We start from the raw sequence: 15596 nt of genomic DNA on the forward strand, positions 1-15596 counted from the left end.
GGATCCTTGCCCCCTCTATCCCCCACCATACACACGCTGGGGTGCTGCCCCCCACCATTTCCACCCCCCTCAAGCCGGGATGGTGTCTGTCCTGTCATACCCCTTCTCGCACCGCCCCCCGCCCCCCATGCCGGGCAGCCTTCCCTGCCTCCGGCCCGTGGCCAAGGGCAGGCACCGGCCCAAAGCCACCGGTAACTTTCCACTATTTGGGCTCCAGTTTCGGGTGGCTCCACTCACCCAATCAATGGGACGCTGGCTGGCACCCCACGGTTACCGGGGTGGGTGGTGTCCCCCCCGCCCACCCAGGATAAGGGTGGCCCTGCCAAAGGGTGCAGGCTGAGGATGCAGAGCTCCCCCGGGCAAGGCTGCAACAGCCCCGTGTCCCTGTTCGCAGCCGGGGACACGGTCCAGCTGCCACACACTTGTAAAACGGTGTTGGAAATCCAGCGGAAACGGCTTTTTGGGGTCATTTGCAAGTGGGGTTTCAGGTCAGTGTGGCGATGCAGGTGCTGCTCCTGGACTCCTCCCAGCTGCCACAGGGAGCCTTATCTCTGCTCCCCACTGAGGCGCTGCTTATCAGGGACCCCGGCTTGCCCCTCAGCCGTTGCTGCTAGAAATCCCCATCAGCATGAAGGTCCTGCCTGTCCACAGACAGCTGGGGTGGGAGCTGCATGGGGGGGATCTGCCCTTGCAGATTGAGCTGCAAACTTTGTTTTTTATATAAAAGCTTCAAAATACCCTGCTGCAGCCCGTGGCAGGGGTGGCTGTTTTGAAGGCACAGAGCAGCAGTATTTTCAGGAGCTGCTGGTTTCTTCCCCGGGCACGCAGTCATGGTCCAGGCATGCTACTCAGCATCCCTGTGGGGCTGAGCTGGCAGTACTGGTGGTGCCGGGCTGGCATTGCTGCCCTCCTTGGTCTGGCTGTGCCTGTGCCAGGTGCTTTCCTGTGGTTGACCACCGAGAGGGCTTTTCCAGGCAGGCTCTGCCTGCACCTGCATCCTGCCTGCTCATGGCGGGGGCGAATGCTGGTTTGTGAGCTGTCCGGCCTGTGCTGGTGTGTCGTTGTCTGTCACACATGCCCCCCCTCCCCCCCCGCCAAGCAGATTTGGGAGTTGTGTGTGTGGGACCCCTTGCTAGATGAGCTCTGCCTGTGCTGCATGGGTCATTCCCACTCAAGAAAGCTCAGCAAAGCCACATGCTGGACCCCGTTCCTCAATGCCACCCTGCCCCAGCCCCAGAGGGATTTGCTCCAACCTACGGGGGGGGGGGGTGGTAAACCCCATCCTGGAGGTCACCCAGGGATGTCACAGAGCGGGTACAAAGCCCAGGGGAGGTGTGGGTGGCATTAGAAGAGCTGTGCTGGACCCTGGCCCAGGCCAAGCATCGCTCTGGGTCCTCCTTGGCCCTGTTCAGGGGCAAACCCCCAAATTACCAGTGCTTCTGCCAGGAATGGTGCTGAGCTGGGCTGCGTGTAGTCAAGAGGGGGTGAGTGGTCCAGGGCTCGTGGCTGCTGGACTCTGGAGCTGTGTCCTTCCCTCCTGTGAGCACTTGGGGGCTTTACCCTGCTGCCAGCTGGGAAGCAGAGGTACAAACCAGATGCAGCCAGTGGGTTTTTTGGCCTCCTGGTGCCATCTGCTGTTGTTTTCCCCAGTCCTGCAGGCAGAGTCGTGCTGGGCTTACCAGTGCAGCCTGCTCTTCTGGAGCAAGCTGGAGATCACAGCAGGGAAATGCCCTTTCTTCCCCAGCAATGGGCCCTGGTCACTCCTTGTCATGGGCTTTCTGGCAGGGAACAGCAATGCAATGCAGGCAGGCACCAGCTTATCCTGCCTGCTGCAGGCTCATACCTGCCCTGCCCTGCCTGGGCTGGCATCCAGAGCTCTGCCAGCTTGTCCCAGGAGTCCTTGGCCACGTGCTGAAGGCTGCTGCCAGGTCATGGTGACACAGCTTGGAGAAAGGTGTCCTGCGGGCAGCAGAGCCTGGGTGCTGCTCTGCTCCCGGGGCAGCCCGTGCGCTGTGGCCTTTGGGATGGGTGCAGCCCTGGGGGGTGTGTGGAGAGGCAGCACTGCGGCTGGGCAGGGGCTTCTGTTCCCCAAGGAGTGAAACAAGGAGCTACCCCCCCCCGCCCCATAGTGGAGGTTGTTGTGGTCCCTTTGCAGCCTTGGAACCAATGCTGACCCATGGGCATCCCAAGCCAGGAGATGGGTTGGGCTTGTGCTGACATGGGGAAGATCAATCCTGCCCCCCAGTGCTGGCAGAAACCCTGAATGGCTCTGCCATGCAGTACATGGACTTTACTTCCTCTAGAGTTTTCTTCTGTGGACACCTAATACCTGCCCCAGCGTGGGACTACAATCCAGCCTGGCCAATCTGCCTCCCAGAGCCACTGTCTCCCCTTCTCCTCCCACTCCCAGTGCTGCTGCCACCTGTGCCCAGTGCTCTGCCTGCATGTGCCACAGGTCCCTGAGATCACAGGGTGGTTTCTGTTTAGCTGGAAGCTGGGCAAGGAGGTCCTGCGGTGGTCCTGGGCTGGTGCGTGCTGGTAACTCCTGCATGGGGCAGGGGTGAAGGACTCTTCTGCCAAGAGCTTTGCTTTATTCCTACCTGCAGGGTTTTAAGCATCACCCATAGCTCTGGGCTGGGCTTCATGTGACCATGAGTTTTTCCTTGCATGTGGTCATTCAGGGAGAACTTCTTCCTGGTGTTCCCTCATCCGCTTTGCCAGACCCATTTGCTGACGAGCAAAGCAAATATGCTGCGCTCATGGCACCTTCCTGGTAACCTCCAGGGCGAAATGGATTATTGCCTACTTATTTCTGACAGGGGGACCTTTGTGCTTCTCCTGAGACAGTTTATTTGAGACTGATAAAAAAAACTTCCTGAAAGCCCTAGTCTGCTTTGTCAGCTGGATTACAAGCCAGCAGACCGCTTCGGGTCTTCATAACCTGCTTTGCAGCACTTGGAGGGTCTGCCTTGTGCATGCTTTGGGCAAGTGTGAGCTCCCAGGTTCTGAGCGTGCCTTGGAGGTGGCTCCTTTCTGGTTACAGCCTGCCAGAAGTGTTTGGGCAGTGCCTAGAGATGTGTCCTGCTCTGGGAGACTTGTTCTCAGTTTGCAGAAGGGATGGCAGTGTCTAAGCTGGGTTAAGTGGCACTTGGTTGGTGTAGGAATGGCTTTGCTGGCCAAGACTAATATTGCAAAGAAAGCAGATGATATCCAGGAGGAGCTATTTCTTCAGCTGGAAGCAGCTTCCTTTATTTTGCTTGATGCAGAACAATAAAGTGAGCACCATGGCACTGCTTTGAATGCCCCCCTCGGGGACTAAGGGCTCAGTGCAGTCATGCAGCAGGAATGCTGCTGGAAAGGGTGTGTTTGTCTTCAGGAACACGAAACACTTCAAATTCAAGGGTGCCGTTTGCTAATTGAGTTGTGTTCGTTCACCCTGAGTAGGTCAGAGAAGGCTTTGCTCCCTGCTGCTTGTCCCCAGCATCTCAGATGTGGGATGCAAGGTGTGCTTTGGGATTCAGAGCTGTCCCACTGTGCTGCAGCTGCGACCTGCCCACAGGACCCATCGCTCTCAACATGTCCTCAGAGTCGCAGCAGTGTGTCCAGCTGAAGTCTTCTCCTGTGCCACACTGCCTGCTCCGAGGGGAGCTTCCATCCACTGCAGACTTTGCTGCCGTATCCCATCGCTGGGCGTATGATGTCTCCTCTTTCCTTTCTTCCACCCTCTGTTTTCAGGGGCAGAAAGCTTCTTGACCTGTCCTCAGGGTAGCAAAATCACAGAGTGGAGCCTGCTAGACATGGTGCCTGCTGCTCCCCATGAGCTTTGGCTGCTCCTGTCCCCGTTCACGCCAGGCTTTGCTGCACTTTGGGCAATGCGGGGCTGTTCCTGGCTCCAGGGAGCAGGAGGGAAGGGCTTGTCTCCGCTTGTTTATGCTTCCAGCAGCCCCTAATCCCTATCTCAGGGTTTCCATGTGGGAGAACATGTTCTGGGACCATGCCACGTGCCTGTCTGCTCTCTTGTGCGAGTCCGCTGGATCCGGACGGGTGACTTTGCTGCTTGCCTCGCAGTGTGCTTCCCCACTGTTGGGCCCAGCCAGTTTTGGGATGGTGACTCCAAGGCAGAGACCTCCTGGAGGACATGGCTCTGCTGTCACTCAGGGCTGCTCTGCAGGGGCTGGCAGTGTTCCTGGGTGAGACACTGGGTCCTGCAGGCTGGATTTAGGGTGTCAGCAAGAAGGCTTAGCTGCTCAAGCTCAAGGAGGATCTCGTGACTTGGCCAGAATCCCCCAGGCTGTCAGAGCCCTGTTATCCCTGTGGCAAAGAGCTTGAGCTTGAAATTACATCCAAGGTCAGCTGGAGTTGAAGCTGAGACCTTGTTTGTTTGTGAGTTGTTGGCTAATGCCAAGGCACAGAGGAGCGCAGGGCAGCTGAGCTGCAGCAGGACATCCTATGGCTTGATGCACCCTGGGTCTGCAGGAGCTCCTTGCTTCATGGTCTGGCTGCTGGTGCCTGCAAGGTGGCAAGGTGTTGGGTTGAGGCTTGGTGCCACCACAGTGAGGACCATGGGCTGGCATGGTTGGAGATGGAACACCCAGCCCCACCAGGGCTGACCTTGTCCTTGCTGTGGGGTGGGCTGTTTGAGAGCAGCTCTGGACCCTGGAACAGCATCCTCCCCTGTGCTGCCTCAGGGCCTCCAGGTAACACTTTCCCGGATGTTGAAACCCCATTGCCTTCCATGAGGGGGTCTGGGGCATCTGACCTGCCAGTGGAGCTCATGCTGAGCAGCGTTTGATCCACTGGCGATGGGATGGTGAGGGAAGAGCAGGGTCCAGTGCCAGGCTGGCAGCAGGGAAGCCTCAGAGCTGCCCTGGCCATCAGCGGGGGGTTGCAGGGAGTTGCTGACCTGGCCCTTATCTTCCCTGTTTCTCTTCTTAGCTCCTGCACCTCTGCAGCCGAGAAGGAGATGGGAGGTGAGTGACCCAGCCTCTCCTGCTGACAGGAGATAGTCTAAAGGTCCAGATGATCTGGGCACTGCAGGCCTGCTGTGGGGGAAGGACCCAGCTCCCACAGACTCAAATCATGAGCTGGATGAGGAACATCTTTGTTCTTGGGCAACCCTGCTCCTCAGCAAAGGTTCAGCCTCTGCTCGGGCAACAGAGCAGGCAGGGTGCCTTGCAGCCCTTGGAGGCTCTTCTGAGGTCCAAGCCGGAGCCCCTTTCCCTATGTCCACGGCAGAAGCTCCTGGGGAATCTTGTAGGAGCTCAGCAGGGCTGCATGGCCCATCTCCGTCCTCTTCCACCCCAGGAGCAGAACAAAGGGAGAAGCAATACCGAGCCCATCGGGGATTTGGAGACCGCCGCGGTGGGGTCATCAGCGCCCGCACATATTTCTATGCTGACGAGGCCAAGTGTGACCAGCACATGGAGACTTTCCTCCGCTGTATCGATGCCTCAGGTAAGTGCTCCACGTGTCCTGAGCAGCCCCACTGTGCTTGGGGACTGCAGGGACCCTGCAGCCCACCACCATATCTCAGGTGTTCGAGACCACCACCTTCCTTCTGCCTGAGCACCCTGCCTGTCAGGCTAGCTCTCTCTTTGTGGCTCCATCCAGGTGGCAGCTCGGAGAACGGCTTCTCGGCCATCAAGCTGACAGCACTGGGCAGACCTCAGTTCCTGGTGAGTGCAAGGGCTGTGACCAGGGTGAGGGGGGTCAGAGCTGCAGGTAATGCATCTGCAGGGGCAGGTGCTTTGGGGTGCCAGGCTTGCTGCAGTGGCATCTCTACTGATGGCAGAGAGGAGTGGGCACCAACAGGCTGTCCCCTGTGTGCCCAAGACCACCCTGGAGACCCTGCCTCAACTTTTTGGGATGCATGAAGAGCTCAAAAGTTTAAAGGTCCCAACATGGGGGGGGGGGTGTCTGTTAGGCTTGGCCCTGGCCTCAGGCTGGGTATGATCTTGCAAAGCCCTGGCAGGACAGGAGGCTCCGTCTCACCTCAAGCTCTGTCCCCACAGCTGCAGTTCTCGGAGGTGCTGGTGAAGTGGCGGAGGTTCTTCCACCAAATGGCTGCGGAGCAGGGCCAGGCTGGGCGGGCAGCGCTGGAGATGAAGCTGGAGGCAGAGAAGCTGCAGGTGAGGCGGGTGATGTCCGAGGGAGGAGGTTGTGCTGCTGGGGGTAGCTGGTGGCTGTAGAGGTCCCGGAGCAGCCCTGACGCATGATGCCTCTGAGCCTGGAGCAGTAAGACCCCTGTAGCCCCTTAGCACTGATGCTCCTTTCGGTGGCAGGAGGCCCTGGCCAACCTCGGCATCGCGACCAAGGCGGAGAGCCAGCACTGGTTCACGGGCGAGAACCTGGGCATGAGTGGGTAAGCTGCCTGTGACCTGGGGGGTGCTGCGGGATGGGGATGCGTGGGCACCTTGTCCCTCTTCCTGGGGCAGTGGGGCAGCAGCAAGGGGAGGTCTCCAAAGGCCAGCGCTGGCTCAGCACAGCGACCAAGCATAGAGAAGGTTTGGGTGGAGGTGACAAGACAGGTCAGGGTGGCTCATGCCATGCACCCTGCTTGGTGGTGGGGGCTGGGAGCTGGTAGAGACCCCCCCTGCCCCTGCAAACCACCAGTACGAACCTGGCACTCTGCTCCCAGCACTGTGGACCTGCTGGACTGGAACAGCCTGATTGACAGCCGCACCAAACTCTCCAAGCTGCTGCTTGTCCCCAACATGCAGGTGGGTACCCATCTATGCCACCCCCCGAGCAGCCCCACCAGGAGGGCACTGGGAGTTTGGGGGAGCAATGTGTGGGTCCGCTGTCCCCAGCCCTGCCCGGTAGCTTGCTGGTGGCTGCAGTGCTGGCTGGCATCTGTGCTGCCAGAGCCTGGCCATGCTGTGATTCAGTGCGTGCGGCCACCAAGCTGGCAGGGTGGGCACCCTGTGCATGCTGTGCTGGCCAGTGGGGGAGCTGGGGTGGGCAGCAGCCTTGGGGATGGGCTCCCTTCCAGAGGGTGCTTCTGTCTCCCACGGGCAGGGCTGGCCGCAGGCAGGCAGGCAGGGTACCACAAGCTGTTCTTGTTTCAGACTGGGCAGCTCGAGCCACTGCTCTCGCGCTTCACCGAGGAGGAGGATCTGCAGATGAAGCGGATGCTGCAGCGGATGGATGTCCTTGCCAAGGTAAGGGGATGCTGGGGCTGGGGGAGCTGGGCATGGGCGCTGCCACAGAGGGGGAGACATGTAGCAGGTGGCCCCATGAACCCAACTTGCGTGTTATTCACCCCCAGAGAGCCACGGAGAAGGGCGTAAGGCTGATGGTGGATGCAGAGCAGAGCTACTTCCAGCCAGCCATCAGCCGCCTCACCCTGGAGATGCAGCGCCGCTTCAACAGGGATCGGGCGATCATCTTCAACACCTACCAGTGCTACCTGAAGGTGAGGTTGGACAAGAGGCTAGGCAGGAAGGACCTGCTGGAGCAGCTGGATGGAGACCTCGGCTCCTGAAGCCATGGCCATGCAGTGGCACAACTCTGGGGCTGGGTACCTGAAGGCGCAGGGCAGAGGTGGCACTGGTGCGATGACCTTGTGCCATCTCTTCCATCTGGTCCCAGGAGGCTTACGACAACGTGACAGTGGATGTGGAGCTGTCACGCCGGGAGGGCTGGCACTTTGGCACCAAGCTGGTCCGTGGCGCCTACATGGAGCAGGAGCGGGAAAGGGCAGCCCAAATTGGCTATGAGGATCCCATCAACCCCACCTACGAGAAGACCAATGAGATGTACCACAGGTAGAGGACAGCCCCAGCCACGCTCCTCCCTCCCTGGGTCGTGGGCTTGAGTGGCTTCACCATGCAGCGTCGTACTGTCTTACAGGTGCCTGGACTATATCCTGGAGGAGATCAAGCACAACCGGAAAGCCAACGTGATGGTGGCATCTCACAATGAGGACACAGTGAAGTTCACCCTACGCAGGTGGGTGCTGGGGAGGCAGCATGGAGTGGCAGGGGCTGGGGGCTTGAGGGATGGGGGGGCCAAGCAGAGCTGCGGTGAGATGTGCTATGGCTTGTCGGGTCTCCTCTCTGCTCACCTGGTGGGATCCTAGCTCCCATCTGGTGCTCAGGGCTTCAGCTGGGGCTCGGAGCTGGGACACAGCATGGGAGCCCACAGCAGCTGCAGAGCTGGCCCCATTCCCCAAACCAGAATCTGTTTTAAAAACAAATCCCTCAAGTCCTCGCATCCCAGCATCCATCTGGGATGTGGTCAGTGCCATGCTTTTGTACTGGGAGATGATCCCTGCTCCTCTGGTAGGATATGCTGCCCCTGTGTACTCCGCTGTCTCCGCTCTTCCCTAATGCCAACGCTTGGCTTGCAGGATGATGGAGCTTGGGATCCATCCCTCGGAGAAGAAGGTATACTTTGGGCAGCTGCTGGGCATGTGTGACCAGATCACCTTCCCCCTGGGTGAGTGCTGGGAGCAGGGGGGACTTGGTAGATGTGCTCCTGCCCCACCTTGACCCCTGGGGTCTCCCTGAGCAGCTGTGGTGGGGTCTGAAGGATGGATGGAGCCAGGCTACGGGTCTCTCAGAGAGCAGGGCTGGCTGAGGAGAGTGCCTTGTTGCCTCTTCCCCAGCTGTGTGGAGTGCTGTGACCCTTGCATGGGGTTTGGGGAGGATGTGGATGAGGATGTAGATGGAGAATCACATCTGTCTCCTGGAGGCCCCATGAGACCGTGACAGCTGGGCAGGGAGATTCCTGCTTTGGACTATGAGCTGAGATCAGGGTGCTCCTAGGTGGGGCAGAGACTGATGCTGGCAGCCAGCAAACCCCTCTTGTACCTCCTTGGTCTGGGAGCATCACTCTGCTCCACTGGAGGTGCACACCAAGTCCTGGGCTCTCCGCTACCGGGGTGGCAACAGCCTCTTGCGTGACCTTGTCCTCTCCTCTGCTGCTGGCCCAGGCAATGGAGGAGAGCTCTCTGGGGCCTGGACAGAGGGGCACACAAAGGTCCAGGTAGCCCAGCTCAGGTCAGGGACTGATCTCCCTGCCCGCATCAGTGTCCGGAGCAGAGACCAGAGGCCAGGAGAGCAGCCAGAGGCGGACTGGGCAGTTGTCCAGCGCGGATGCTGCTCTGTCCTGGAGTTCCCCTCGCGAGCGGGGTTTGGCTGCCTGTCTGCAACCTCCTCTGGTCATGCTGGAAAAATGTGTTAACTTGATGTTTCTGGTTGAATGCTTCTTGAATTGGCCCAGCCCTGGCTGCCGACATTCCCAGGGCTCCTGGTGACCTCGGCCCGCTCCCCCCGGCGCGTTCCCAAGCTCCCTGTGCTGAGATGGGGAGGGAAGTGCTGCCACTCCTGCCTGGGCAGGCTCGGCCTCGTCTGGCCGGGGCTGCTCCCAGGCTTCCCCTCCCTGGTGCTCAAACGCAGCCTCTGGCTGCTGCAACCCTCCTGCCCACCATCCCTCACTCCATTGGCACAGCCCGAGGGGCGCAGGAGAGCTTGGGAGGTGAAAGAGGCTTTTTTCCCTTTTTTTTTCTTCTTCTTTTTTCCCTCTTTTTATTCCCCCCCTTTTTCCTTTTTTTTTTTTTTTCCTCCCCTTTGTTTTTTTTTTTTTTTTTGCTTTCTTGGTACTTTCCTGACCAGCCTCTCTCCCTCCAGGTCAGGCCGGCTTCCCTGTCTACAAGTATGTGCCCTATGGCCCGGTGAACGAGGTGCTGCCCTACCTGTCCCGCAGGGCCCAGGAGAACAGGGGCTTCATGCAGAGGGCGAACCGGGAGCGGGACCTTCTCTGGAGGGAGGTCAAGAGGCGGCTCCTCACAGGGAGCCTCTTCAGCCCCAACCACTAACCCCAACCCTGGCATCCAGCCCAGGGGCTCCTGTGCCTTCATCTGTAACCACTACTGCTGTTCCCCATCCTAGTTCTACTGCAGTTTTCCCCCCCTCCTCAGCACCCTTTGCCCTGGGAGGGGACATGTCCTTGTTGCTGTTGGAACCACAGAGACCTTCTGGAGGTCACTGCTGTAGGGTTGCCCTAGCTGGCACTGCCCCGAGGGATGTCCCTCTGCCGCCCCAGTGGCTCTTGGGCTGTGTTTGCCCCGGGCTGTCTCAGGGGAGATGCTGGGGCTCCCCTGCCTCGGTGGTCCTGGGGTTTTCCCCTCGCAGGATTGCACAGGGAGATTTGGCTGCCCGCTTCGTGCCAGGGTAGGCTGGGTGGCTTGGGAACAAGCTCCTCCAGCCTCTGCCGGGGCTTGGTCTCTTCCAGCTCCACAGAGGCAGATGCCAGAGCAGAGGCCACAGTGACCTGTGAAGAGTCACTGGGTAGGGGCAGGATGAATCCCTGCTGCCTGTCCCAGGGCAGCCACTACCTGGTTCCTTACCAGCTTTGCATGGACCAGAGCTGGGCAGGTCCTGGGCAGGACCAGGCTCTCCCCCCATCCCACCAGGCTAAGCCAAGCCAAAGCTGCCTGGGGTTGTCCATCCTCAGGCACATGTCCAGTGGGGCAGAAGGGGTGAGGGGAGCTGGCCAAGCCTCATCCCTGTACTGTTCCTGCCCTGCCTGCAGTCCCTGCAGTCAAGGACCAGATCGGTGCTGCGGGCAGGGGCAGGGGCTGTGGAAGCACCAGGAGCCGGACCACAGCTCGGCTCTGCTGTACACTGGATTTGCAGAGAATGGTGGTGATTAAATCATAACTGTTCTTGCTCCTGTCTCGCTTGGAGTTACTGGGCAGCCATCTGGCCATGGGCTGTGCTTTGCTGTCCCAGACTCAAAGCGGGGGTTAGTGCCTGCTCTCAGCCCCCTCCAGCTGCATGCTTTGGCCTGAGCAGGGGCCAGGGCTTGGGGAAAGGAGCCAGAGATGGGCTGTACCGAGTGAGGCCAAACTTCCCCAAGCCTGGGAATGAAGAAGCTGTGGAGCTGTCTGTGATGAGCTTTGGGGGAGCTGGAAGCCCTGGAGCATCCTACTACCTGCAGAGGGTGGATGGCAGCTGTGGGAGAGCTTCTCCCCACCCTGAGATCTGCTTTTGGGGGATATGCACACTGCAGGCTTTCACTGCTTCAAATTAGGGGCAGTTTTTCCTGGGCTTGTTTTGGGTTCTGCAGGACCACAAGCATCTCTGGCCTTCCCTGTGCGGCAGCCAAGGCAGTGTCTCCTTTTTTCCTGGGTCAGTCCCTCCACAGCTGGTGAGCCACCCCCAAGCCAAAGGGGTGAAGCTTAGGCTTTCTAGACATGTTCACCTACTGCCTTTTCTCTAGCTGAGACTCCCATGCCTTAAAAAAAAAACACCTGGAGGAGCAGAGAGCATGACTGGACCACAGGGCCAGGGCTGCCGGTATTTAAAAGTCGTGCTGGTGCAGGCAGCAGCCAGGCTCCTGGTATTTCGGGGAGGAGAGGAGATGCACTCCCGGCACCAGGCTGCTTCTCCAGCCCACGCAGAATGCTGCAGCGGTGGCACAGGGCACACTGCTGCTCTGTGACCTGGGCTCTGCTGGTGCGGCCGGACCCAGAGCTGGCTGGATGCATGAGCAGCTCCTGCCTGCTGCAGGCTTCTGCAAAGACCCTTGGGCACCTGTGTAGCTACTGCAGAAGCTTGCATGCCAGCAGCTTCATGCACCTGTACACAGCCCCTCTTGAGCCCCCTTTTTTGGAGTTAACCCCTCCTCAGCCCTCTTTCCAGGACAGAAAGGACAGCTCCACAGTATGTCTCTGCAGTGCGTGTGCTGCTGTTTGCAAGGGCTGTGTATGGGTCAGGGTGCTGGGTGCTGCCTCCTGTCTACCCAAGGCATCGGGTGCCCTTGCAACCCTGCAAATCCCCATGTCGCCAGCAACCTTCACCTGTGCTTAGCCAGAAAATGGCAACCGCTCCTTTTATTTCTGGGTGCCTTGATCCAACCAAACCTTCGTTTTAGCTCTTGCTGCCGGAAGCTGCTTTCTATTTGTCCCAAAGGAAGAGGAGGTATGAAACGGTGGCGGGAATGCTGGTAGCCCGTGCTGCAACACGCTTGCAAGGATGCTGGCTGCAGCAGCAGGGGGAGTTGGAAGGGGAAATAGCCTGTATCCTTGCAGCAACCATCTCGGCAGCCTTGTGCTCAAATGCCGTGAGCAGCCCAAGCATGCACGTGAGCAAGGGCTTCTTCCAAGGAGCAGAGCCTGGCTGCGTCGCGGTAGGATGGTGACGAGCGCCTTGTATCGTATGACTCCAACCCCCACCGCCCCACCGTGCAGTCCTGCCCACTGAAACAGCTGCAGGGATTTTTGAACCATCAACAAAACAGCATATTTTTCCTTAGTTTTGTGTTCGGACATACTATAGTACTGGGGTTTCTTTTTTTCTCCGATATTTTCCAAAACACAGTTCAACAGGAGGCACCTGGTGGGGCATTTCCAGCCTGAAGTCTGAAAAAGGAACTGCTATCAGTCATGTAATGGAAAGCATCAAGCCATGCTCGCAGGGCACTGGCATGGCCTGCTCTGCACAAAGGCACGGGCAACAGTCTCGCTGGGACCAGAGGGAAAGGCAGGATGGGTGGCCGATACCTGTGGGCTGTGCAATCCCCCAGCCCTAGGGGGCAATCCCCCAGCCCTGGCAGCACCAGCCAGCCCAGACCGTGACACCCCCCCACCCCGAGCACCGTAAATCCTCCCTCCACCTCCTCCCCACAGCACCCTCAGCAGCTTCTTCAGTCTCTGGTTACCAGCCAGCAGCATCTTCCAAGGGACCAGCTTATCTCCCAGGCTATAGCCCAACCCCTGCCCTGGTGTGGGTTAGACCCGGTAAAAACGGAGCAGCACGGGATACGCTGCCTGCAGGAAGAGAAGAGAAAGCTGTTCACAGAAGCCAAGAAAACAGACAAAAGCAAACACATCTTGCACAAAACAACAGCATGGGAAAAGTGTAGCAGTGTGAGCCTGCCCTGGCTCATCGGGAGTGGGGCAGAGGAGCACCAGGTGTGCTTGGCACAGCAGGGAGATGATGGAGCGAGCAGGATCGGAAGGGAATCCCAGTTATGGAAACAGCCAGAGCGAGGCCATGGCTCCAGGTGGGCATGGCTGCCAGGGGAGGCATGGGGATATGACCACCAAGCCTGGCTTCCTGCCTAACTTTGGAGATAACACCCTCCCCAGCCCGCTTTCCCAGACAGAAAAGGATGCTGAGCTCAACCCGGGGCTGAGAGTCATCCCAAGGGAGCTCCTCATGCCTTGGTGCGGCCAGGCCACCACGGTTTTCGCGTTCCTGCCCCAGCCACAGGGACACCTTCCAGACAGGTCCTGTGAGCAGGATGGGGCAAAGGTAGAGACAGGGATGTGGAGGCAGGGGAAGCCAGGCAAGGGATGCTGCTTCCCGATGCTGCTGCTGAACACGTGGAAGGGGACTGGGGACACGTGAAAGGTGCCAGGGCTGCAGAGGGATAAGGGGGGGAGGGGGGCTACCCGATGGTCACAAGCCCATGTGAAAGCTCAGGTCCGAAAAGGAAAGTCGGTGGGTTATAGCAGGTAAACCACCAGACCTCTCCTCTACACCAAGGATGCTGCCAGTGGGATGTCAGCCACAACCTGCTGGTACACCCATGGCACAGGGAATGGGGAAAAGGCAATCTCAGGCATGGTTGCCGCCATCTGAGTCCCCACCAGCGGCCTGATGCCAATGTCACTCAGCAGGAAGGAGGAATGCACTCGGCTTTGCCTTCCCAGCTTCATGCTACAGAGGGTCCTGGCTGCTCCCTGCTGCGGCATCACACATGCAAAGGCCACGGGGCGTCTGGGCTCACTGCACCCTGCCAGACAAGGCGCCGGACCAGGATGTTACAAACCCAGACTGTCGACATTGCAGGTTGGTGGTAGCTTCTGGGGCGGTCTCTGAAAGCCAGTGCAAAGAATGCATGCTTGCAGGGTGCAGTCCTGTAGATTTGAAACCATCTGTGCACTTTGCACAAGCTACTGTCTATGGCTGGGCATTGGGAGGTCAGCAAGACTCCTGCAGTCACGTTTATGCAGGTGTAACTGCAAAAGAGAAAAGTTCCCACTGGTAAGACCGCCAGGGACTTCCCTGTTGGGAATCTCTTGTCTAAGCAGGAGAGAAACCTTCCCTGTACATTAGTCCCACGTACTGCAAATGCGAAGGATGTTGGCGGTGAGAACCCACCAAACTCATTTACTCTTTGCTCAGTAAAGGGATCCCAGGGCTGGGAAGGTGCTCAGGATACTGCCCAAGACTCCCTAATCCTCTCCAGAGGGATGCTGCCCAACCCATGCCTACTGTGATGGAGGCTCCACATCCACAGGAAACCCCCCGAGGTCTGTGGCCCTCAGAGCCAGCTCCACGGGAGATGCACACTGCCCATACACCTTTCCACAGCGCCTTGGATGCAGTCAGCACTCAGCAGGAGATTGATGCAGCTATTTAGCTGCATTTTTGCTAGCACACAGGAGATGGTCAGGGTGTCCTCCATCCATGCTTTCACCATACAGCTATCGGATGTCCCTGGAGATCAGACAAGCTTGAGCCATCTCTGGCAGTGACCATTAAGCTGAAAAGCCAGCTGGCACAGGATGGTGGCCGAGGAAGCCGTGGCCCATTCAGTATTGCTATACCGTCAGGCTGAGGAGGCTTATTGACCGGGCTGCTGCACCGGGCTAGAGGTGTGGGACCGCTGCAGGTGCCCAGTGTGTTCCCCCAATTCCCAACTGTGTCCTTATGGTGGGTTAACCAGTGGCTGCTCTGAAGCCCTTCTGTCCCTGTTCAGGATCGTGCTCCCTTGGCTCTGCTACTGCAGGCACCACTTGGCTACCACGGGTCCCTGCGTGGCTCCCAACAGGCTGGTCCAGGGGCTGTTGGAGACCCGGGACTGCCGGACACATAGAGATGCCAGACCACCAGGACAGCTGGACCCCGGGACTGTCACATACCTGGGGCTGCCGGACCCCCCAGGACAGCCAGATCCTGGGGCTGTCGGGCTCCTGGAGCTGCTGGATCCCTGGGTCACCTGGATACTGGACTCCCAGGACAGCCACAACCCGGTCCTGTCACACGCCTGGGGCTGCCAGATCCCCAGGACAGACGGACCCTGGGGCTGTCGGGCACCTGAGGCTGCTGGACCCCCAAGACTGCCCGACCCCAGGGCCGTTGGACCCCTGGAGCTGCCGGATCCGCGGGTCAGCCAGATCCCGGGGCTGTTGCGCATCTGGGGCTGCCAGATCCCAGGGACAGCCGCGACCTGGAGCTGCCGGACTCCCAGGGTCCCCCAGGCACCTGGGGCTGCCAGACCCCTGGGACAGCCGGCCCCCGGGGCTGCCGGACCCCGCGGCCACCCCAACCCCGGAGCCACTGGACTCCCAGGACTCTCAGGCACCTGGGAGCTACTGGACCCCCGGGCTGAACTGGAAGCCAGGACTTCGCAGCCATCCCTCCCGACCCCCCCCCCTCCTGGGGAAACCCTCCGCCGGTTCCGCGGGGCTGCCTACCCGCTAGAGAGACCCCCGGGAGCATCGGGGCGGTGACTACCCCGCGGCTGGGGAGGCGGCAGCCGGCGGCCCCCGGAGCCTGGCCCGCCGTCAGGGGAACCAATGCGGAATTTCCTGGCTGGCGGCGGGGCCCCTCCCGCCGCTGCCGAGAGGGGCGCGGGGG

At 59.5% G+C, this 15596-nt stretch overlaps 1 protein-coding gene across 1 annotated transcript in view; it reads left to right on the forward strand.

Moving 5' to 3' along the window:
• The window catches only part of LOC104829226 (proline dehydrogenase 1, mitochondrial-like), a 10906-nt gene extending 280 nt beyond the window's left edge, over nt 1-10626 (forward strand). Inside the window, 12 exon segments of the mRNA XM_010563354.1 lie at nt 4936-4970; nt 5305-5454; nt 5611-5675; nt 6012-6128; nt 6282-6361; nt 6638-6719; nt 7068-7160; nt 7268-7414; nt 7591-7766; nt 7852-7950; nt 8351-8439; nt 9633-10626. Coding sequence (XP_010561656.1) covers nt 4936-4970; nt 5305-5454; nt 5611-5675; nt 6012-6128; nt 6282-6361; nt 6638-6719; nt 7068-7160; nt 7268-7414; nt 7591-7766; nt 7852-7950; nt 8351-8439; nt 9633-9820 — 1321 coding nt within the window. The 3' untranslated portion in view covers nt 9821-10626.
• The last annotated feature ends 4970 nt before the right edge of the window (nt 10627-15596 follow it).

Source organism: Haliaeetus leucocephalus, unplaced genomic scaffold (assembly GCF_000737465.1).
Source record: "Haliaeetus leucocephalus isolate CR32 unplaced genomic scaffold, Haliaeetus_leucocephalus-4.0 Scaffold165, whole genome shotgun sequence".
NCBI lineage: Eukaryota > Metazoa > Chordata > Aves > Accipitriformes > Accipitridae > Haliaeetus > Haliaeetus leucocephalus.